At 46.6% G+C, this 24,452-nt stretch overlaps 1 protein-coding gene across 1 annotated transcript in view; it reads left to right on the top strand.

Annotated features, from left to right (window-relative positions):
- The first annotated feature begins 599 nt into the window (after window positions 1-599).
- hdc (histidine decarboxylase) overlaps window positions 600-24,452 on the top strand; it is a 36,327-nt gene continuing 12,474 nt past the window's right edge. Inside the window, exons 1-5 of the mRNA XM_078427177.1 lie at window positions 600-772; window positions 17,541-17,635; window positions 22,994-23,166; window positions 23,679-23,792; window positions 24,250-24,372. Coding sequence (XP_078283303.1) covers window positions 600-772; window positions 17,541-17,635; window positions 22,994-23,166; window positions 23,679-23,792; window positions 24,250-24,372 — 678 coding nt within the window. The remainder of the gene's footprint in view (window positions 773-17,540; window positions 17,636-22,993; window positions 23,167-23,678; window positions 23,793-24,249; window positions 24,373-24,452) is intronic.

The following is a 24,452-nucleotide window of genomic DNA, read 5'->3' as shown; positions in this document are numbered from 1 at the left end:
GATAAAACTGGACAATATAGACCAGTTAGCCTGACATCGGCGGTGGGGAAGATGCTGGAGTCAATTATTAAAGACTCCAACCGCCCCCGTCCCCGTCCCAAGCAACTCTCCCATCCCAACAATCTCCCGCATCCCAACTATCCCCTCTATCCACACCCATCGCAATCATCCCCTCCCAACCCAAACACCCACTCTTCATCCCAACCAGTCGCACACAACCCCTCGTGACACAACACCAATACAGTGTGATCCCTCCACAAATCACCCCTCTCATTGTCAATCCCCTCGGACGCCTCCCGCCATCATCACCCCCACCCCGGCCCTCGCCCCCCGCCTCTGGCCATCGTCATCCCTCGCCCTCGCCCTCGCCCCCGCCCCCCGGCACTCGGCCCCCCCGCCACTCGCCTCATTTAATGGATCGACGCTTTGAATTCCACAACAACCCAAGGAACAAGGACACCCTCCTTGGCGTCACCGGCCCGGCCCCCTCCCCTCCCCTGTCCCCCGAGGCGGGAAGGCGGGCGGGGTCTCTCGGAGATGGGCGGCGGTGACAGGGATTTATAGCGGGCGAGGCCGCCGCTGGGCGAGTGGAGAGGGCGATGGAGCGGGACGAGTACCGGCGTCGTGGTGAGTCTCCGGCTCCCGTTAGAATTCAGGCTCCCCGATCCCCGTCTCCTGCCCTGTCCCACCCCACCCAGAGGACGGCGGCCACTCTGCCCTGCGGTGCTATCCCGGGACTCCGGAAAACCTGTGGTAGCGCGACGCTCCCTCGGTACCGCTCGTCTGCGCGGCGTTGTCGGCGAAGCCTCGTTGGGGGGAGGGGGGAGGTGAAGGGTGGAGGTGGAGGGGGGGAAGGTGGAGGGGGGGAAGGTGGAGGGGGGGAAGGTGGAGGGGGGAGGGTGGAGGGGGGAGGGTGGAGGGGGGAGGGTGGGGGGGGAGGGGGGAGAGTGAGGGGGGAGAGTGAGGGGGGAGGTGGAGGGAGAGTGAGGGGGGAGGTGGAGGGGGGGAAGGTGGAGGGGGGGGAAGGTGGGGGGGAGGGTGGGGGGTGGAGGGGGGAGGGGGGAGAGTGAGGGGGGAGGGGGAGGGAGGGGGGGGGGGAAGTGGAGGTGAAGTTGGGATGTCGGGGAAGGTGAAGTATTGGCGCCAATGTCCCGGGGTGTGACTGCGCTTTAGTAAACACTCCACTCCCCACCTGTTTCACCCTTTTAATTACTTGACTCTAGTTTAGAGATACAGCGCAGAAACAGGTCACCCGCACATTAACACGATCCTCCGTAAAGTCATCATTACTCAACTTTAACCTGACCGAATATGGACTTGTCTGGTTTTTACCTGGTATTAGTTCTCGGTGCTTGGAACAGCTCCCTGTGCTCTTATCAGTCCCCTGTTTTCTTATGTTCGTGTTTTCCCTTGTCGTTTAACGTTGTCCTCTGTGAGTGCTTAACTTATTCCAATAATTGTTAGTGTAAGAAAATAACTGCAGATCCTGGTACAAATCGAAGGTATTTATTTGACAAAATGCTGGAGTAACTCAGCAGGTCAGGCAGCATCTCAGGAGAGAAGGAATGGGTGACGTTTCGGGTCGAGACCCTTCTTCAGACTGATGTCAGAGGGACGGGACAAAGGAAGCTTCAATAATTGTTTTGTTCTGTAATTTTTCCAAGAATTGAAGTTTAAAGTTACAGTTATCAGTTAGTTATCAGTATGAGCCAATAGTATCTTTCCACTTTGAACAATATAGAAGCTACAAAAGCATACAACCAGGTTAGCAGATAATAGTAAAATATCCTATCATGCAAATTAATAGCCAACTGCCAAGTGAGTTTGATTAACCAAGTAAAATATCACACTACCAAACAAGGCACATACACTCACTTGGAAATGGACAACACACATTGCCGTACTGGTGAGTAAGGCAAGGCAGCGCCTTTACCACCTCAGACACTTGAGGAAATTCAGAGTCTCTCTGAGGATCCTTCAGTGCTTCTACTCTGGGGCTGTAGAAAGCATCTTGTCCGGGAACATCACAATCTGGTTTGGGAACAGCTCTGCCCAGGGCAGGAAGAGTAAACTCCGCTCCCCACCTGTTTCATCCTTTTAATTACTTGACTCTAGTTTAGAGATACAGCGTGGAAACAGGTCACCCGCACATTAACACGATCCTCCTCCGTACACTCGGGACAATTTACATTTATACCAAGCCAATTCACCTGGCGTGGAAGGACAACCGAAGATCTCGGAGATAACCCACGCGGTCACGGGGAGAACGGACAAACTCCGTACAGACAGCGCCTGCAGTCGGGATCGGACCCGGGTCTCTGGCTCTGTGAGACAATATCTCTATCGTTGCCCCTAACTCGCTCCTTTGCCTTTTCGTGGATGAGCCAGAGAGAAGTAAATTATTTTCCGCGGTTGAGTTGCCAGAGTTCACTCGCAAACCTGGCGCCGCTTTCCTGCTCGGACCCCAGACTCCTTGTCTCCCTCCATTCTTGCCATCATTCTATCTCCAACCCTCACACCCCTCTTCGCCAGAGACCATGTCAGGCTGGTTAGTGTTTAGCTTGCAGAGCACCCAAGGATGGTGGGGGTGTTCTCATGCACCTGTGCCCTTGACCTGCTTCCAAGCAGGATGTTGTTTTGGGAAATGACCCAGTATCTGACCTGCTCTCGTGTAGGTGGCATCCATGCAGCCAATCCCTTGAGTTTCTGATCAATGGTAACCCCAGAATGTTGATTAAGTTAATGCAGTAAGAATTTCATTGTTCTCTCTTGGACATATGACAGTAAAATATTCTTGACTCTTGAGTTGCACTTCATTGAATGTCAACTGGAGGTGGTTAGACTTTCTCTTTTTGGAGATAGTTATTGCCTGCCAATCTTGTGTGAAACCTGCCTGTCTGTCCAGCCTGAATGTTGTTTGGGTTTTGCTGCATGCAGTCACAGATACTTCCTTGGTGTTGTGTTCGATAAATCACCGGATTCAGCTGTTAAAGTTTGTTACTTAAAACAGACAACAACACAATGGGTTAAAGGTAAACCAAGCCAAGCTTTAATTTTTCATCAGATGGGAGTGGGAGAGTTACAGCTTGCATATTAGCAGTCTCTCGTGGATCCACTCAAAGATGCAGCATTCTGGACCTGTCTGTTTTTTACCTGGTATTAGTTCTCGGTGCTTGGAACAGCTCCCTGTGCTCTTATCAGTCCCCTGTTTTCTTATGTTCGTGTTTTCCCTTGTCGTTTAACGTTATCCTCTGTGAGTGCTTAACTTATTCCAATAATTGTTAGTGTAAGAAAATAACTGCAGATCCTGGTACAAATCGAAGGTATTTATTTGACAAAATGCTGGAGTAACTCAGCAGGTCAGGCAGCATCTCAGGAGAGAAGGAATGGGTGACGTTTCGGGTCGAGACCCTTCTTCAGACTGATGTCAGAGGGGCGGGACAAAGGAAGCTTCAATAATTGTTTTGTTCTGTAATTTTTCCAAGAATTGAAGTTTAAAGTTACAGTTATCAGTTAGTTATCAGTATGAGCCAATAGTATCTTTCCACTTTGAACAATATAGAAGCTACAAAAGCATACAACCAGGTTAGCAGATAATAGTAAAATATCCTATCATGCAAATTAATAGCCAACTGCCAAGTGAGTTTGATTAACCAAGTAAAATATCACACTACCAAACAAGGCACATACACTCACTTGGAAATGGACAACACACATTGCCGTACTGGTGAGTAAGGCAAGGCAGCGCCTTTACCACCTCAGACACTTGAGGAAATTCAGAGTCTCTCTGAGGATCCTTCAGTGCTTCTACTCTGGGGCTGTAGAAAGCATCTTGTCCGGGAACATCACAATCTGGTTTGGGAACAGCTCTGCCCAGGGCAGGAAGAGTAAACTCCGCTCCCCACCTGTTTCATCCTTTTAATTACTTGACTCTAGTTTAGAGATACAGCGTGGAAACAGGTCACCCGCACATTAACACGATCCTCCGTACACTCGGGACAATTTACATTTATACCAAGCCAATTCACCTGGCGTGGAAGGACAACCGAAGATCTCGGAGATAACCCACGCGGTCACGGGGAGAACGGACAAACTCCGTACAGACAGCGCCTGCAGTCGGGATCGGACCCGGGTCTCTGGCTCTGTGAGACAATATCTCTATCGTTGCCCCTAACTCGCTCCTTTGCCTTTTCGTGGATGAGCCAGAGAGAAGTAAATTATTTTCCGCGGTTGAGTTGCCAGAGTTCACTCGCAAACCTGGCGCCGGTTTCCTGCTCGGACCCCAGACTCCTTGTCTCCCTCCATTCTTGCCATCATTCTATCTCCAACCCTCACACCCCTCTTCGCCAGAGACCATGTCAGGCTGGTTGGTGTTTAGCTTGCAGAGCACCCAAGGATGGTGGGGGTGTTCTCATGCACCTGTGCCCTTGACCTGCTTCCAAGCAGGATGTTGTTTTGGGAAATGACCCAGTATCTGACCTGCTCTCGTGTAGGTGGCATCCATGCAGCCAATCCCTTGAGTTTCTGATCAATGGTAACCCCAGAATGTTGATTAAGTTAATGCAGTAAGAATTTCATTGTTCTCTCTTGGACATATGACAGTAAAATATTCTTGACTCTTGAGTTGCACTTCATTGAATGTCAACTGGAGGTGGTTAGACTTTCTCTTTTTGGAGATAGTTATTGCCTGCCAATCTTGTGTGAAACCTGCCTGTCTGTCCAGCCTGAATGTTGTTTGGGTTTTGCTGCATGCAGTCACAGATACTTCCTTGGTGTTGTGTTCGATAAATCACCGGATTCAGCTGTTAAAGTTTGTTACTTAAAACAGACAACAACACAATGGGTTAAAGGTAAACCAAGCCAAGCTTTAATTTTTCATCAGATGGGAGTGGGAGAGTTACAGCTTGCATATTAGCAGTCTCTCGTGGATCCACTCAAAGATGCAGCATTCTGGACCTGTCTGTTTTTTACCTGGTATTAGTTCTCGGTGCTTGGAACAGCTCCCTGTGCTCTTATCAGTCCCCTGTTTTCTTATGTTCGTGTTTTCCCTTGTCGTTTAACGTTATCCTCTGTGAGTGCTTAACTTATTCCAATAATTGTTAGTGTAAGAAAATAACTGCAGATCCTGGTACAAATCGAAGGTATTTATTTGACAAAATGCTGGAGTAACTCAGCAGGTCAGGCAGCATCTCAGGAGAGAAGGAATGGGTGACGTTTCGGGTCGAGACCCTTCTTCAGACTGATGTCAGAGGGGCGGGACAAAGGAAGCTTCAATAATTGTTTTGTTCTGTAATTTTTCCAAGAATTGAAGTTTAAAGTTACAGTTATCAGTTAGTTATCAGTATGAGCCAATAGTATCTTTCCACTTTGAACAATATAGAAGCTACAAAAGCATACAACCAGGTTAGCAGATAATAGTAAAATATCCTATCATGCAAATTAATAGCCAACTGCCAAGTGAGTTTGATTAACCAAGTAAAATATCACACTACCAAACAAGGCACATACACTCACTTGGAAATGGACAACACACATTGCCGTACTGGTGAGTAAGGCAAGGCAGCGCCTTTACCACCTCAGACACTTGAGGAAATTCAGAGTCTCTCTGAGGATCCTTCAGTGCTTCTACTCTGGGGCTGTAGAAAGCATCTTGTCCGGGAACATCACAATCTGGTTTGGGAACAGCTCTGCCCAGGGCAGGAAGAGTAAACTCCGCTCCCCACCTGTTTCATCCTTTTAATTACTTGACTCTAGTTTAGAGATACAGCGCGGAAACAGGTCACCCGCACATTAACACGATCCTCCGTACACTCGGGACAATTTACATTTATACCAAGCCAATTCACCTGGCGTGGAAGGACAACCGAAGATCTCGGAGATAACCCACGCGGTCACGGGGAGAACGGACAAACTCCATACAGACAGCGCCTGCAGTCGGGATCGGACCCGGGTCTCTGGCTCTGTGAGACAATATCTCTATCGTTGCCCCTAACTCGCTCCTTTGCCTTTTCGTGGATGAGCCAGAGAGAAGTAAATTATTTTCCGCGGTTGAGTTGCCAGAGTTCACTCGCAAACCTGGCGCCGCTTTCCTGCTCGGACCCCAGACTCCTTGTCTCCCTCCATTCTTGCCATCATTCTATCTCCAACCCTCACACCCCTCTTCGCCAGAGACCATGTCAGGCTGGTTGGTGTTTAGCTTGCAGAGCACCCAAGGATGGTGGGGGTGTTCTCATGCACCTGTGCCCTTGACCTGCTTCCAAGCAGGATGTTGTTTTGGGAAATGACCCAGTATCTGACCTGCTCTCGTGTAGGTGGCATCCATGCAGCCAATCCCTTGAGTTTCTGATCAATGGTAACCCCAGAATGTTGATTAAGTTAATGCAGTAAGAATTTCATTGTTCTCTCTTGGACATATGACAGTAAAATATTCTTGACTCTTGAGTTGCACTTCATTGAATGTCAACTGGAGGTGGTTAGACTTTCTCTTTTTGGAGATAGTTATTGCCTGCCAATCTTGTGTGAAACCTGCCTGTCTGTCCAGCCTGAATGTTGTTTGGGTTTTGCTGCATGCAGTCACAGATACTTCCTTGGTGTTGTGTTCGATAAATCACCGGATTCAGCTGTTAAAGTTTGTTACTTAAAACAGACAACAACACAATGGGTTAAAGGTAAACCAAGCCAAGCTTTAATTTTTCATCAGATGGGAGTGGGAGAGTTACAGCTTGCATATTAGCAGTCTCTCGTGGATCCACTCAAAGATGCAGCATTCTGGACCTGTCTGTTTTTTACCTGGTATTAGTTCTCGGTGCTTGGAACAGCTCCCTGTGCTCTTATCAGTCCCCTGTTTTCTTATGTTCGTGTTTTCCCTTGTCGTTTAACGTTATCCTCTGTGAGTGCTTAACTTATTCCAATAATTGTTAGTGTAAGAAAATAACTGCAGATCCTGGTACAAATCGAAGGTATTTATTTGACAAAATGCTGGAGTAACTCAGCAGGTCAGGCAGCATCTCAGGAGAGAAGGAATGGGTGACGTTTCGGGTCGAGACCCTTCTTCAGACTGATGTCAGAGGGGCGGGACAAAGGAAGCTTCAATAATTGTTTTGTTCTGTAATTTTTCCAAGAATTGAAGTTTAAAGTTACAGTTATCAGTTAGTTATCAGTATGAGCCAATAGTATCTTTCCACTTTGAACAATATAGAAGCTACAAAAGCATACAACCAGGTTAGCAGATAATAGTAAAATATCCTATCATGCAAATTAATAGCCAACTGCCAAGTGAGTTTGATTAACCAAGTAAAATATCACACTACCAAACAAGGCACATACACTCACTTGGAAATGGACAACACACATTGCCGTACTGGTGAGTAAGGCAAGGCAGCGCCTTTACCACCTCAGACACTTGAGGAAATTCAGAGTCTCTCTGAGGATCCTTCAGTGCTTCTACTCTGGGGCTGTAGAAAGCATCTTGTCCGGGAACATCACAATCTGGTTTGGGAACAGCTCTGCCCAGGGCAGGAAGAGTAAACTCCGCTCCCCACCTGTTTCATCCTTTTAATTACTTGACTCTAGTTTAGAGATACAGCGCGGAAACAGGTCACCCGCACATTAACACGATCCTCCGTACACTCGGGACAATTTACATTTATACCAAGCCAATTCACCTGGCGTGGAAGGACAACCGAAGATCTCGGAGATAACCCACGCGGTCACGGGGAGAACGGACAAACTCCATACAGACAGCGCCTGCAGTCGGGATCGGACCCGGGTCTCTGGCTCTGTGAGACAATATCTCTATCGTTGCCCCTAACTCGCTCCTTTGCCTTTTCGTGGATGAGCCAGAGAGAAGTAAATTATTTTCCGCGGTTGAGTTGCCAGAGTTCACTCGCAAACCTGGCGCCGCTTTCCTGCTCGGACCCCAGACTCCTTGTCTCCCTCCATTCTTGCCATCATTCTATCTCCAACCCTCACACCCCTCTTCGCCAGAGACCATGTCAGGCTGGTTGGTGTTTAGCTTGCAGAGCACCCAAGGATGGTGGGGGTGTTCTCATGCACCTGTGCCCTTGACCTGCTTCCAAGCAGGATGTTGTTTTGGGAAATGACCCAGTATCTGACCTGCTCTCGTGTAGGTGGCATCCATGCAGCCAATCCCTTGAGTTTCTGATCAATGGTAACCCCAGAATGTTGATTAAGTTAATGCAGTAAGAATTTCATTGTTCTCTCTTGGACATATGACAGTAAAATATTCTTGACTCTTGAGTTGCACTTCATTGAATGTCAACTGGAGGTGGTTAGACTTTCTCTTTTTGGAGATAGTTATTGCCTGCCAATCTTGTGTGAAACCTGCCTGTCTGTCCAGCCTGAATGTTGTTTGGGTTTTGCTGCATGCAGTCACAGATACTTCCTTGGTGTTGTGTTCGATAAATCACCGGATTCAGCTGTTAAAGTTTGTTACTTAAAACAGACAACAACACAATGGGTTAAAGGTAAACCAAGCCAAGCTTTAATTTTTCATCAGATGGGAGTGGGAGAGTTACAGCTTGCATATTAGCAGTCTCTCGTGGATCCACTCAAAGATGCAGCATTCTGGACCTGTCTGTTTTTTACCTGGTATTAGTTCTCGGTGCTTGGAACAGCTCCCTGTGCTCTTATCAGTCCCCTGTTTTCTTATGTTCGTGTTTTCCCTTGTCGTTTAACGTTATCCTCTGTGAGTGCTTAACTTATTCCAATAATTGTTAGTGTAAGAAAATAACTGCAGATCCTGGTACAAATCGAAGGTATTTATTTGACAAAATGCTGGAGTAACTCAGCAGGTCAGGCAGCATCTCAGGAGAGAAGGAATGGGTGACGTTTCGGGTCGAGACCCTTCTTCAGACTGATGTCAGAGGGGCGGGACAAAGGAAGCTTCAATAATTGTTTTGTTCTGTAATTTTTCCAAGAATTGAAGTTTAAAGTTACAGTTATCAGTTAGTTATCAGTATGAGCCAATAGTATCTTTCCACTTTGAACAATATAGAAGCTACAAAAGCATACAACCAGGTTAGCAGATAATAGTAAAATATCCTATCATGCAAATTAATAGCCAACTGCCAAGTGAGTTTGATTAACCAAGTAAAATATCACACTACCAAACAAGGCACATACACTCACTTGGAAATGGACAACACACATTGCCGTACTGGTGAGTAAGGCAAGGCAGCGCCTTTACCACCTCAGACACTTGAGGAAATTCAGAGTCTCTCTGAGGATCCTTCAGTGCTTCTACTCTGGGGCTGTAGAAAGCATCTTGTCCGGGAACATCACAATCTGGTTTGGGAACAGCTCTGCCCAGGGCAGGAAGAGTAAACTCCGCTCCCCACCTGTTTCATCCTTTTAATTACTTGACTCTAGTTTAGAGATACAGCGCGGAAACAGGTCACCCGCACATTAACACGATCCTCCGTACACTCGGGACAATTTACATTTATACCAAGCCAATTCACCTGGCGTGGAAGGACAACCGAAGATCTCGGAGATAACCCACGCGGTCACGGGGAGAACGGACAAACTCCATACAGACAGCGCCTGCAGTCGGGATCGGACCCGGGTCTCTGGCTCTGTGAGACAATATCTCTATCGTTGCCCCTAACTCGCTCCTTTGCCTTTTCGTGGATGAGCCAGAGAGAAGTAAATTATTTTCCGCGGTTGAGTTGCCAGAGTTCACTCGCAAACCTGGCGCCGCTTTCCTGCTCGGACCCCAGACTCCTTGTCTCCCTCCATTCTTGCCATCATTCTATCTCCAACCCTCACACCCCTCTTCGCCAGAGACCATGTCAGGCTGGTTGGTGTTTAGCTTGCAGAGCACCCAAGGATGGTGGGGGTGTTCTCATGCACCTGTGCCCTTGACCTGCTTCCAAGCAGGATGTTGTTTTGGGAAATGACCCAGTATCTGACCTGCTCTCGTGTAGGTGGCATCCATGCAGCCAATCCCTTGAGTTTCTGATCAATGGTAACCCCAGAATGTTGATTAAGTTAATGCAGTAAGAATTTCATTGTTCTCTCTTGGACATATGACAGTAAAATATTCTTGACTCTTGAGTTGCACTTCATTGAATGTCAACTGGAGGTGGTTAGACTTTCTCTTTTTGGAGATAGTTATTGCCTGCCAATCTTGTGTGAAACCTGCCTGTCTGTCCAGCCTGAATGTTGTTTGGGTTTTGCTGCATGCAGTCACAGATACTTCCTTGGTGTTGTGTTCGATAAATCACCGGATTCAGCTGTTAAAGTTTGTTACTTAAAACAGACAACAACACAATGGGTTAAAGGTAAACCAAGCCAAGCTTTAATTTTTCATCAGATGGGAGTGGGAGAGTTACAGCTTGCATATTAGCAGTCTCTCGTGGATCCACTCAAAGATGCAGCATTCTGGACCTGTCTGTTTTTTACCTGGTATTAGTTCTCGGTGCTTGGAACAGCTCCCTGTGCTCTTATCAGTCCCCTGTTTTCTTATGTTCGTGTTTTCCCTTGTCGTTTAACGTTATCCTCTGTGAGTGCTTAACTTATTCCAATAATTGTTAGTGTAAGAAAATAACTGCAGATCCTGGTACAAATCGAAGGTATTTATTTGACAAAATGCTGGAGTAACTCAGCAGGTCAGGCAGCATCTCAGGAGAGAAGGAATGGGTGACGTTTCGGGTCGAGACCCTTCTTCAGACTGATGTCAGAGGGGCGGGACAAAGGAAGCTTCAATAATTGTTTTGTTCTGTAATTTTTCCAAGAATTGAAGTTTAAAGTTACAGTTATCAGTTAGTTATCAGTATGAGCCAATAGTATCTTTCCACTTTGAACAATATAGAAGCTACAAAAGCATACAACCAGGTTAGCAGATAATAGTAAAATATCCTATCATGCAAATTAATAGCCAACTGCCAAGTGAGTTTGATTAACCAAGTAAAATATCACACTACCAAACAAGGCACATACACTCACTTGGAAATGGACAACACACATTGCCGTACTGGTGAGTAAGGCAAGGCAGCGCCTTTACCACCTCAGACACTTGAGGAAATTCAGAGTCTCTCTGAGGATCCTTCAGTGCTTCTACTCTGGGGCTGTAGAAAGCATCTTGTCCGGGAACATCACAATCTGGTTTGGGAACAGCTCTGCCCAGGGCAGGAAGAGTAAACTCCGCTCCCCACCTGTTTCATCCTTTTAATTACTTGACTCTAGTTTAGAGATACAGCGCGGAAACAGGTCACCCGCACATTAACACGATCCTCCTCCGTACACTCGGGACAATTTACATTTATACCAAGCCAATTCACCTGGCGTGGAAGGACAACCGAAGATCTCGGAGATAACCCACGCGGTCACGGGGAGAACGGACAAACTCCGTACAGACAGCGCCTGCAGTCGGGATCGGACCCGGGTCTCTGGCTCTGTGAGACAATATCTCTATCGTTGCCCCTAACTCGCTCCTTTGCCTTTTCGTGGATGAGCCAGAGAGAAGTAAATTATTTTCCGCGGTTGAGTTGCCAGAGTTCACTCGCAAACCTGGCGCCGCTTTCCTGCTCGGACCCCAGACTCCTTGTCTCCCTCCATTCTTGCCATCATTCTATCTCCAACCCTCGCACCCCTCTTCGCCAGAGACCATGTCAGGCTGGTTGGTGTTTAGCTTGCAGAGCACCCAAGGATGGTGGGGGTGTTCTCATGCACCTGTGCCCTTGACCTGCTTCCAAGCAGGATGTTGTTTTGGGAAATGACCCAGTATCTGACCTGCTCTCGTGTAGGTGGCATCCATGCAGCCAATCCCTTGAGTTTCTGATCAATGGTAACCCCAGAATGTTGATTAAGTTAATGCAGTAAGAATTTCATTGTTCTCTCTTGGACATATGACAGTAAAATATTCTTGACTCTTGAGTTGCACTTCATTGAATGTCAACTGGAGGTGGTTAGACTTTCTCTTTTTGGAGATAGTTATTGCCTGCCAATCTTGTGTGAAACCTGCCTGTCTGTCCAGCCTGAATGTTGTTTGGGTTTTGCTGCATGCAGTCACAGATACTTCCTTGGTGTTGTGTTCGATAAATCACCGGATTCAGCTGTTAAAGTTTGTTACTTAAAACAGACAACAACACAATGGGTTAAAGGTAAACCAAGCCAAGCTTTAATTTTTCATCAGATGGGAGTGGGAGAGTTACAGCTTGCATATTAGCAGTCTCTCGTGGATCCACTCAAAGATGCAGCATTCTGGACCTGTCTGTTTTTTACCTGGTATTAGTTCTCGGTGCTTGGAACAGCTCCCTGTGCTCTTATCAGTCCCCTGTTTTCTTATGTTCGTGTTTTCCCTTGTCGTTTAACGTTATCCTCTGTGAGTGCTTAACTTATTCCAATAATTGTTAGTGTAAGAAAATAACTGCAGATCCTGGTACAAATCGAAGGTATTTATTTGACAAAATGCTGGAGTAACTCAGCAGGTCAGGCAGCATCTCAGGAGAGAAGGAATGGGTGACGTTTCGGGTCGAGACCCTTCTTCAGACTGATGTCAGAGGGGCGGGACAAAGGAAGCTTCAATAATTGTTTTGTTCTGTAATTTTTCCAAGAATTGAAGTTTAAAGTTACAGTTATCAGTTAGTTATCAGTATGAGCCAATAGTATCTTTCCACTTTGAACAATATAGAAGCTACAAAAGCATACAACCAGGTTAGCAGATAATAGTAAAATATCCTATCATGCAAATTAATAGCCAACTGCCAAGTGAGTTTGATTAACCAAGTAAAATATCACACTACCAAACAAGGCACATACACTCACTTGGAAATGGACAACACACATTGCCGTACTGGTGAGTAAGGCAAGGCAGCGCCTTTACCACCTCAGACACTTGAGGAAATTCAGAGTCTCTCTGAGGATCCTTCAGTGCTTCTACTCTGGGGCTGTAGAAAGCATCTTGTCCGGGAACATCACAATCTGGTTTGGGAACAGCTCTGCCCAGGGCAGGAAGAGTAAACTCCGCTCCCCACCTGTTTCATCCTTTTAATTACTTGACTCTAGTTTAGAGATACAGCGCAGAAACAGGTCACCCGCACATTAACACGATCCTCCGTACACTCGGGACAATTTACATTTATACCAAGCCAATTCACCTGGCGTGGAAGGACAACCGAAGATCTCGGAGATAACCCACGCGGTCACGGGGAGAACGGACAAACTCCATACAGACAGCGCCTGCAGTCGGGATCGGACCCGGGTCTCTGGCTCTGTGAGACAATATCTCTATCGTTGCCCCTAACTCGCTCCTTTGCCTTTTCGTGGATGAGCCAGAGAGAAGTAAATTATTTTCCGCGGTTGAGTTGCCAGAGTTCACTCGCAAACCTGGCGCCGCTTTCCTGCTCGGACCCCAGACTCCTTGTCTCCCTCCATTCTTGCCATCATTCTATCTCCAACCCTCACACCCCTCTTCGCCAGAGACCATGTCAGGCTGGTTGGTGTTTAGCTTGCAGAGCACCCAAGGATGGTGGGGGTGTTCTCATGCACCTGTGCCCTTGACCTGCTTCCAAGCAGGATGTTGTTTTGGGAAATGACCCAGTATCTGACCTGCTCTCGTGTAGGTGGCATCCATGCAGCCAATCCCTTGAGTTTCTGATCAATGGTAACCCCAGAATGTTGATTAAGTTAATGCAGTAAGAATTTCATTGTTCTCTCTTGGACATATGACAGTAAAATATTCTTGACTCTTGAGTTGCACTTCATTGAATGTCAACTGGAGGTGGTTAGACTTTCTCTTTTTGGAGATAGTTATTGCCTGCCAATCTTGTGTGAAACCTGCCTGTCTGTCCAGCCTGAATGTTGTTTGGGTTTTGCTGCATGCAGTCACAGATACTTCCTTGGTGTTGTGTTCGATAAATCACCGGATTCAGCTGTTAAAGTTTGTTACTTAAAACAGACAACAACACAATGGGTTAAAGGTAAACCAAGCCAAGCTTTAATTTTTCATCAGATGGGAGTGGGAGAGTTACAGCTTGCATATTAGCAGTCTCTCGTGGATCCACTCAAAGATGCAGCATTCTGGACCTGTCTGTTTTTTACCTGGTATTAGTTCTCGGTGCTTGGAACAGCTCCCTGTGCTCTTATCAGTCCCCTGTTTTCTTATGTTCGTGTTTTCCCTTGTCGTTTAACGTTATCCTCTGTGAGTGCTTAACTTATTCCAATAATTGTTAGTGTAAGAAAATAACTGCAGATCCTGGTACAAATCGAAGGTATTTATTTGACAAAATGCTGGAGTAACTCAGCAGGTCAGGCAGCATCTCAGGAGAGAAGGAATGGGTGACGTTTCGGGTCGAGACCCTTCTTCAGACTGATGTCAGAGGGGCGGGACAAAGGAAGCTTCAATAATTGTTTTGTTCTGTAATTTTTCCAAGAATTGAAGTTTAAAGTTACAGTTATCAGTTAGTTATCAGTATGAGCCAATAGTATCTTTCCACTTTGAACAATATAGAAGCTACAAAAGCATACAACCAGGTTAGCAGATAATAGTAAAATATCCTATCATGCAAATTAATAGCCAACTGCCAAGTGAGTTTGATTAACCAAGTAAAATATCACACTACCAAACAAGGCACATACACTCACTTGGAAATGGACAACACACATTGCCGTACTGGTGAGTAAGGCAAGGCAGCGCCTTTACCACCTCAGACACTTGAGGAAATTCAGAGTCTCTCTGAGGATCCTTCAGTGCTTCTACTCTGGGGCTGTAGAAAGCATCTTGTCCGGGAACATCACAATCTGGTTTGGGAACAGCTCTGCCCAGGGCAGGAAGAGTAAACTCCGCTCCCCACCTGTTTCATCCTTTTAATTACTTGACTCTAGTTTAGAGATACAGCGCGGAAACAGGTCACCCGCACATTAACACGATCCTCCTCCGTACACTCGGGACAATTTACATTTATACCAAGCCAATTCACCTGGCGTGGAAGGACAACCGAAGATCTCGGAGATAACCCACGCGGTCACGGGGAGAACGGACAAACTCCATACAGACAGCGCCTGCAGTCGGGATCGGACCCGGGTCTCTGGCTCTGTGAGACAATATCTCTATCGTTGCCCCTAACTCGCTCCTTTGCCTTTTCGTGGATGAGCCAGAGAGAAGTAAATTATTTTCCGCGGTTGAGTTGCCAGAGTTCACTCGCAAACCTGGCGCCGCTTTCCTGCTCGGACCCCAGACTCCTTGTCTCCCTCCATTCTTGCCATCATTCTATCTCCAACCCTCACACCCCTCTTCGCCAGAGACCATGTCAGGCTGGTTGGTGTTTAGCTTGCAGAGCACCCAAGGATGGTGGGGGTGTTCTCATGCACCTGTGCCCTTGACCTGCTTCCAAGCAGGATGTTGTTTTGGGAAATGACCCAGTATCTGACCTGCTCTCGTGTAGGTGGCATCCATGCAGCCAATCCCTTGAGTTTCTGATCAATGGTAACCCCAGAATGTTGATTAAGTTAATGCAGTAAGAATTTCATTGTTCTCTCTTGGACATATGACAGTAAAATATTCTTGACTCTTGAGTTGCACTTCATTGAATGTCAACTGGAGGTGGTTAGACTTTCTCTTTTTGGAGATAGTTATTGCCTGGCAATTTTGTGTGAAACCTGCCTGTCTGTCCAGCCTGAACGTTCTTTGGGTTTTGCTGCATGCAGTCACAGATACTTCCTTGGTGTTGTGTTCGATAAATCACCGGATTCAGCTGTTAAAGTTCGCTACTTAAAACTGACAACAACACAATGTGTTAAAGGTAAACCAAGCCAAGCTTTAATTTTTCACCAGATGGGAGTGGGAGAGTTACAGCTTGCATACTAGCAGTCCCTCGTGGATCCACTTATACAACACAAAGACCCTTATGAGTTCTGCAAAGTCATCATTACTCAACTTTAACCTGACCGAATATGGACTTGTCTGGTTTTTACCTGGTATTAGTTCTCGGTGCTTGGAACAGCTCCCTGTGCTCTTATCAGTCCCCTGTTTTCTTATGTTCGTGTTTTCCCTTGTCGTTTAACGTTACCCTCTGTCAGTGCTTAACTTATTCCAATAATTGTTAGTGTAAGAAAATAACTGCAGATGCTGGTACAAATCGAAGGTATTTATTCACAAAATGCTGGAGTAACTCAGCAGGTCAAGCAGCATCTCAGGAGAGAAGGAATGGGTGACGTTTTGGATCGAGACCCTTCTTCAGACTGATGTCAGAGGGGCGGGACAAAGGAAGCTTCAATAATTGTTTTGTTCTGTAATTTTTCCAAGAATTGAAGTTTAAAGTTACAGTTATCAGTTAGTTATCAGTATGAGCCAATAGTATCTTTCCACTTTGAACAATATAGAAGCTACAAAAGCATACAACCAGGTTAGCAGATAATAGTAAAATATCCTATCATGCAAATTAATAGCCAACTGCCAAGTGAGTTTGATTAACCAAGTAAAATATCACACTACCAAACAAGGCACATACACTCACTTGGAAATGGACAACACACATTGCCGTACTGGTGAGTAAGGCAAGGCAGCGCCTTTACCACCTCAGACACTTGAGGAAATTCAGAGTCTCTCTGAGGATCCTTCAGTGCTTCTACTCTGGGGCTGTAGAAAGCATCTTGTCCGGGAACATCACAATCTGGTTTGGGAACAGCTCTGCCCAGGGCAGGAAGAGTAAACTCCGCTCCCCACCTGTTTCATCCTTTTAATTACTTGACTCTAGTTTAGAGATACAGCGCGGAAACAGGTCACCCGCACATTAACACGATCCTCCTCCGTACACTCGGGACAATTTACATTTATACCAAGCCAATTCACCTGGCGTGGAAGGACAACCGAAGATCTCGGAGATAACCCACGCGGTCACGGGGAGAACGGACAAACTCCATACAGACAGCGCCTGCAGTCGGGATCGGACCCGGGTCTCTGGCTCTGTGAGACAATATCTCTATCGTTGCCCCTAACTCGCTCCTTTGCCTTTTCGTGGATGAGCCAGAGAGAAGTAAATTATTTTCCGCGGTTGAGTTGCCAGAGTTCACTCGCAAACCTGGCGCCGCTTTCCTGCTCGGACCCCAGACTCCTTGTCTCCCTCCATTCTTGCCATCATTCTATCTCCAACCCTCACACCCCTCTTCGCCAGAGACCATGTCAGGCTGGTTGGTGTTTAGCTTGCAGAGCACCCAAGGATGGTGGGGGTGTTCTCATGCACCTGTGCCCTTGACCTGCTTCCAAGCAGGATGTTGTTTTGGGAAATGACCCAGTATCTGACCTGCTCTCGTGTAGGTGGCATCCATGCAGCCAATCCCTTGAGTTTCTGATCAATGGTAACCCCAGAATGTTGATTAAGTTAATGCAGTAAGAATTTCATTGTTCTCTCTTGGACATATGACAGTAAAATATTCTTGACTCTTGAGTTGCACTTCATTGAATGTCAACTGGAGGTGGTTAGACTTTCTCTTTTTGGAGATAGTTATTGCCTGGCAATTTTGTGTGAAACCTGCCTGTCTGTCCAGCCTGAACGTTCTTTGGGTTTTGCTGCATGCAGTCACAGATACTTCCTTGGTGTTGTGTTCGATAAATCACCGGATTCAGCTGTTAAAGTTCGCTACTTAAAACTGACAACAACACAATGTGTTAAAGGTAAACCAAGCCAAGCTTTAATTTTTCACCAGATGGGAGTGGGAGAGTTACAGCTTGCATACTAGCAGTCCCTCGTGGATCCACTTATACAACACAAAGACCCTTATGAGTTCTGCAAAGTCATCATTACTCAACTTTAACCTGACCGAATATGGACTTGTCTGGTTTTTACCTGGTATTAGTTCTCGGTGCTTGGAACAGCTCCCTGTGCTCTTATCAGTCCCCTGTTTTCTTATGTTCGTGTTTTCCCTTGTCGTTTAACGTTACCCTCTGTCAGTGCTTAACTTATTCCAATAATTGTTAGTGTAAGAAAATAACTGCAGATGCTGGTACAAATCGAAGGTATTTATTCACAAAATGCTGGAGTAACTCAGCAGGTCAAGCAGCATCTCAGGAGAGAAGGAATGGGTGACGTTTTGGATCGAGACCCTTCTTCAGACTGATGTCAGGGGGGCGGGACAAGGGAAGCTTCAATAATTGTTTTGTTCTGTAATTTTTCCAAGAATTGAAGTTTAAAGTTACAGTTATCAGTCACATCCGTATGAGCCAATAGTATTTTTCCACTTTCAACAATATAGAACAGGGGTGGCCAAACTTGCTTAATGTAAGAGCCACATACGATAAAGTTCAGATGTTTGAGAGCCGCAAGACATGAACAAAAGAGCCGCAAGGCATGAACTTAAATATTTTTACTGACCATGAACATTAAACTTACGTTTTATTCCAATGGGGTCTCAATTCATACCCAGTAAATAATTATAAAGCTTGAAATTTTTTCTTATTTACCTTTTATATTAACTGTGATGAAAAAAGAAGCTCAGCCAACATATTTCCACGAGCCGCATATTAAAGGTCAAAGAGCCGCATGTAGCTCGCGAGCCTTGGTTTGGCCACCCCTGATATAGAAGCTACAAAAGCATACAAGCAGGTTAGCAGATAATAGTCAAATATCCTATCATGCAAATTAATAGCCAATTGCCGTACTGGTGAGTAAGGCAAGGCAGCGCCTTTACCACCTCAGACACTTGAGGAAATTCAGAGTCTCTCTGAGGATCCTTCAGTGCTTCTAATCTGGGGCTGTAGAAAGCATCTTGTCCGGGAACATCACAATCTGGTTTGGGAACAGCTCTGCCCAGGACAGGAAGGCTCTGTGGAGAGTAGTGCGTTCGGCTGAACGCACTATGGGAACTACTCTCGCCCCCCTGCAGGACCTATACATCAGGAGATGCAGATCCAGAGCCAGCAACATTATGGGGGACCCCTACCACCCCAGCAACGGACTGTTCCAGCTGTTATGGTCAGGCAAACGCCTCCGCTGTCACGCTGTGATGAGACGGAGTTTCTTCCCACAGGCCATCAGGACTGTTAACTCTCATATCACCAGGGACTAATTTAATTTACTGTATTAATTTATTTTTTGTGATAAAATTTTAATTTAAAAAAATTCTGTTTTGTAGTTTAGCACAATCCACAGGCATTGCCACTTTCATTTCACTGCACATCTTGTGTATATATATGTGACAAATAAACTTGACTTGACTTGACTTAAGGATAGCGGAGTCAGGGGGTATGTGGAGAAGGCAGGAAGGAGAAGGGTACTGATTGAGGAGAAGGGTACTGATTGAGAATGATCGGCCATGATCACATTGAATGGCGGTGCTGGCTCGAAGGGCCAAATGGCCTCCTCCTGCACCTATTGTCTATTGACTTGACTTGACTTGAAGGGTTGCCGGTAGATATGCAATGGCATATCTCATAAAGATCGCATGGATGAATTACAACAATTGTTCATCCCTGTCTGCCGTAAAAATAAAACCAGGAAGGCGGCTCAACTGTGGCTAACAAGAGAAATTAGGGATAGTGTTAAATCCAAGGAAGAGGCATATAAATTGGCCAGAGGAAGCTGCAAACCGGAGGACTAGGAGAAATGTAGAATTCAACAAAGGAGGACAAAGGGGTTAATTAAGAGGGGAAAAAAAGAGCATGAAAGAAAGCTTGCGGGGAGTATAAAAACTGACTGTAAAAACTTCTTTAGATATGTGAAGAGGAAAAGATTAGTGAAGACAAATGTAGGTCCCTTACAGTCAGAAACAGGTGAATTTATAATGGGGAAACAAGGAAATGGCAGACCAGTTAAACGAGTACTTTGTGTCTTAGTGAAGACAGAATCAATCTCCCAGAAATATTAAGGGACCGAGGATCTAGCATGACAGAGGAAGTGAAGGAAATTCACATTAGTCATGAAATGGTAAACTGTTGGGACTGAAGGCAGATGAATTCCCAGGACCTGGTGGTCTGCATCCCAGAGTACTCAAGGAGGTGGCCCTAGAAATCGTGGATGCATTGATGATCATTTTCCAATGTTCTATAGACTCTGGATCAGTTCCTGTGGACTGGAGGGTAGCTAATGTAACCCCACTTTTTAAGAAAGGAGGGAGAGAGAAAACAGGGAATTATAGACCAGTTAGCCTGACATTGGTAGTGGGGAAGATGCTTGAGTCGATTATTAAAAATGTAATAGCAGCGCATTAGGAAAGTAGTGACAGGATCAGTCAAAGTCAGCATGGATTTAAGAAGGGGAAATCATGTCTGACTAATCTGATTTTTTTTTAGGATATAACAAGTATAATGGATAAGGGAGAGCCAGTGGATTTGGTGTATCAGGACTTTCAAAAAGCCTTTGAAAGAGATTAGTGTGCAAAATTAGAGCACATGGTTTTGGGGGGTAGGGTATTGACATGGATAGAGAACTGGTTGGCAGACAGGAAGCAAAGAGTAGGATTTAACAGGTCCTTTTCAGAATGGCAGGCAGGACTAGTGGGTCAAGGCTCAGTGCTGGGACCCCAGTTATTTACAATATATGTTAACAATTTAGACAAAGGAATTAAATGTAACATCTCCAAGTTTGCGGATGGCACAAAGTTGGGTGGCAGTGTGAGCTGCGAGGAGGATACTATGAGGCTGCAGACTTGGTGAGTGGACAGATGCATGGCAGATGCTGTAAAGTGGATACATGTGAGGTTATCCACTATGGTGGCAAGAACAAGAAGGCAGATTATTATCTGAATGGTGTCAGATTAGGAAAAGGGGAGGTGCAACAAGACCTAGGTGTACCTGTACATCAGACACTGAAAGTAGGCATGCAGGTACAGCAAGCAGTGAAGAAAGCTAATGGAATGTTGGCCTTCATAGCAAGAGGGATTGAGTGTAGGAGCAAGAAGGCCATACTGCAGTTAAACAGGGGCCTGCTGAGACCGCATCTGGAGAATTGTGTGCAGTTTTGTTCTCCTAATTTGAGGAAGGACATTCTTGCTGTTGAGGGAGTGCAGCATAGGTTCACCAGGTTAACTCCCGGGATGGCGAGACTGAGATATGATGAAAGAATTGATTGACTGGGCTTATATTCACTAGAATTTAGAAGGAAGAGAGGGGATCTTATAGAAACATATAAAATTCTTAAGGGATTGGACAGGCTAAATGCAGGAATTTATTTCCCGATGTTGGGGGAGTCCAGAACCAGGGGTCACAGTTTAAGAATAAGGGGTAGGCCATTTAGGACTAAGATGAGGAGGTACTATTTCACCCAGAGTTGTGAATCTGTGAAATTTTCTGGCACAGAAGGCAATGGAGGCCAATTCACTGGTTGTATTCAAGAGAGAGAGACAGATATAGCTCTTAGAGCTAACAGCATCAAGGGATATGGGGAGAAAGCAGGAACAGAGTACTGATTCTAGATGATCAGCCATGATCATATTGAATGGCAGTGCTGGCTCGAAGGGCCGAATGGCCTACTCCTGCACCTATTTTCTATGTGTTTTAAGATTGGATAAAGACAATGTGAATCCCTTGTTCAGAAAAGGAGAAAGGCAGGAAACTACAGGCCAGTTAGTTTTAGAGCCTTTCTTAAAAAAGACAGACAAAACAAATAGGCCATTTTCACACTGGAAGGAAATAGGTAATGGACTATCCCAGAGATGTTTTTGACCCAAATTGTTCATTATTTACATTAATGACACTGTGAAAGGAACGGTCTGAAAGATGGGCAACCGTCTCCTCTGTCTGTTGCCCACGACTATCCTTGTCTCAGATTTTTATAACCTGCCTTGGACCTTCTATTCGAAAAGGTTAGAGGCCAGTTCCCAAACATGATCTTGACAAAGATCTTAATGAGGTCTACCTAGACTGCATCGTCCAATATACTTAGTTACCTATTCCAAAAAAAAAATCAAGCAGGATCTCTTAACAAAGACACCTTTGATTATTCCCTCAGTGTAGATTAATCTTATTCCATGTTTTCAAGTCACTTCCTTACCCCCGACATGAGACTCACTGCCTGTAATTACTTGGCTCCTTCCTGCTGCCCTTCCCAAATAAAGGCAGCATATCTGTGGTCCTCAATGTAAGTTTCTCTTTATTTAAAAAAGATTTTACATTCCTGCCCTTCCTGTCATAATGAACCACCTCACATTTCCCACCCTGCCCTTCTTTCCCAGATCTTTGACTACCCATTTCCCCATGCAGACTCTTTGCATCCCCCCTCTTCCCCAATTCCTCAGGTCCCACCCAGTCTGCAGAGCTCACCAAACATACTCCCCATCTGTAGGTTCAGATGTATGATAAATGGGATACTGATAAATGGAGAAACTAAGGGATCCTATTACACTACTCCACATGTACCCAGTGTGTCAGGGTTAGGGAGAGAAGGAAGGCAAAGAGGAGATTTGCTCTAATGGGACAGTCATAAAATACAAGACCAGCAGATCTGAATGAAGCTCCAATTAGAACACTGCTGGAGCGCTGTGCAGAGTTCTGGTCACCACATGGTGAGAGTGTGATAACGCTACAAGGAAGAGTTACAAGGATGTTGTTGGGTAGGTTCAGCATGGTCATGTTGTTATAGGGCTGGGTGGCTGTTGGCAAGGGGGTGAGTGGTGGAGGATTGGAAAAGTCTGGATGAGGGTGTTGGGAAGGGGGGTATAATTGACGGGTATGGAGGGGAGAATGGGTGCAGGAAGGAAGGAGGTTTGGGTGGGGGAGAATTGAAAGGGAATGTGTGGTAGCGGTGGGTGTAGATGGGGATGGGTGGGAGGGACTGGAGGTTTGAGGGTTTAGATGGGGAGAGGTTTACATGATTGGGGAAGGGTGGAGTGGAGTGAGATGGAGGTTGGGAAGTTTTGTGAGGGATTGGGTTGGGATAGTGGTGTGGGGGAGAAGTGAAGTGGTAATGGGATTAGGGAGTGAGTGTGTTGGGGGAATAGCTTGGAGTCGGTGTCTGGGGTAGGAGGGGTGAGCAGGGTTGGTGACGGGTGTGGCGGTGGCGGCTGAATGACCCTGTGAAGTGTTCCGGTCTCTCCCCAGGGAAGGAGCTGGTGGATTACATCGCCGAGTACCTGAGCACGGTGAGGGAGCGGCGTGTCTATCCCGACGTGAAGCCCGGCTACCTGTCCCTACTGCTCCCGACCTCCCCACCCCAGGAGCCTGAGGCCTGGGGCAGCATCTTCACCGATGTCGAGAGGCTCATCATGCCCGGGGTAGAGCACTCTTTTCTCCCTCCCTCACCCCCAGCACACCTCTTCCTGCCCAGCAACCAGCCCCAATCCCTGCAGTCCTGTCCCACCCCCAGCACCCCACCACCAGCTCCCCTCCCCCAGCCCAGCCACTCCTCCCCCACCCTTCCACACACAGTTTTTTGTGTCAGGGACGAGGATGACCGGGATCTGGGTCTGGGGGAGGTCGGTGCCTGGGGATATGGATGGGGGCGCCAGGCGGTGTTTGGGAGCCAGGGTGGGGATGGCTGATGTCTGGGGATGGGACTGAGGGAGGTCGGTGTCTGGGTTTGGGGGCGGCCGGTGTCTTGGGATGGGGATGGGAATGGTCAGTGTCTGGGTCTGAGGGCAGCATGTGGGGATGGCCAGGCTCCCAGGGGGAGGTGGTGTCTGGGGGCGAGGGGAGGACGGATGATGTCTGGGGATGGAGCAGCTGGTGTCGCGGGGTGGGAAAGTTCAGAGTGGGTCTCTAACTCTGCCTCTCACTCCTGCTGCAGGTGGTGCACTGGCAGAGCCCACACATGCATGCCTACTTTCCCGCTCTCACCTCCTGGCCCTCGCTGCTCGGCGACATGCTGGCAGACGCCATCAACTGCCTGGGCTTCACTTGGGTAAGAATCACTCGGAGCTGGAGAGGACGGTAAATGAAAAGGTGAAGAGGGAAAGGAAGCATTGGTAGGAGTCGTGCTCTGTCCCCAAATAGTGGCACACTGTGGGAAAGCGCAGTACTCCTCAGTAACGGGGTTTAGCAAAAGAGCAGTACAATAACAACAAAGAAGGTCTTTAATCTTTCTGTAGACTGTATTAATCAAGTTGGAAAGGGTAGCCCCAAGAATAATTTCATAGAGTCAGGATAGTTTCCTGGAGCAATTCATTCTGGGGAGTGAAACAGAACAAACAGTCTTGGGAAAATAAATTATTTTCATGTAACCTCCCAATAGTAATCAGGACCAATATCTGTTAAGGGAGATCAGTGACACTTCAGATCAGTGGAGAGGGTGATGAATCTCTGGGAATCTCTGCCCTAAATAGTTGCGGAATCACTGATGGACTGGTTTTGATTTGCAGGCGTCGAGCCCCGCCTGCACCGAGCTGGAGATGAGCATGTTGGACTGGCTGGCGGTGATGCTGGGGCTCCCTGATCACTTCCTACACCATCACCCCAACAGCCGTGGGGGTGGAGTGCTGCAGGTACCACACGGCCCTTCCCACTGTCAGCTCTTAGTCCTGACATACTCTGCTCAGTCGACAATACATTTCTGCCTTTCTCC

Source organism: Rhinoraja longicauda, chromosome 33 (genome assembly GCF_053455715.1).
Source record: "Rhinoraja longicauda isolate Sanriku21f chromosome 33, sRhiLon1.1, whole genome shotgun sequence".
Lineage (NCBI taxonomy): Eukaryota > Metazoa > Chordata > Chondrichthyes > Rajiformes > Arhynchobatidae > Rhinoraja > Rhinoraja longicauda.
This window is presented reverse-complemented; position numbering and strand designations above follow the sequence as displayed.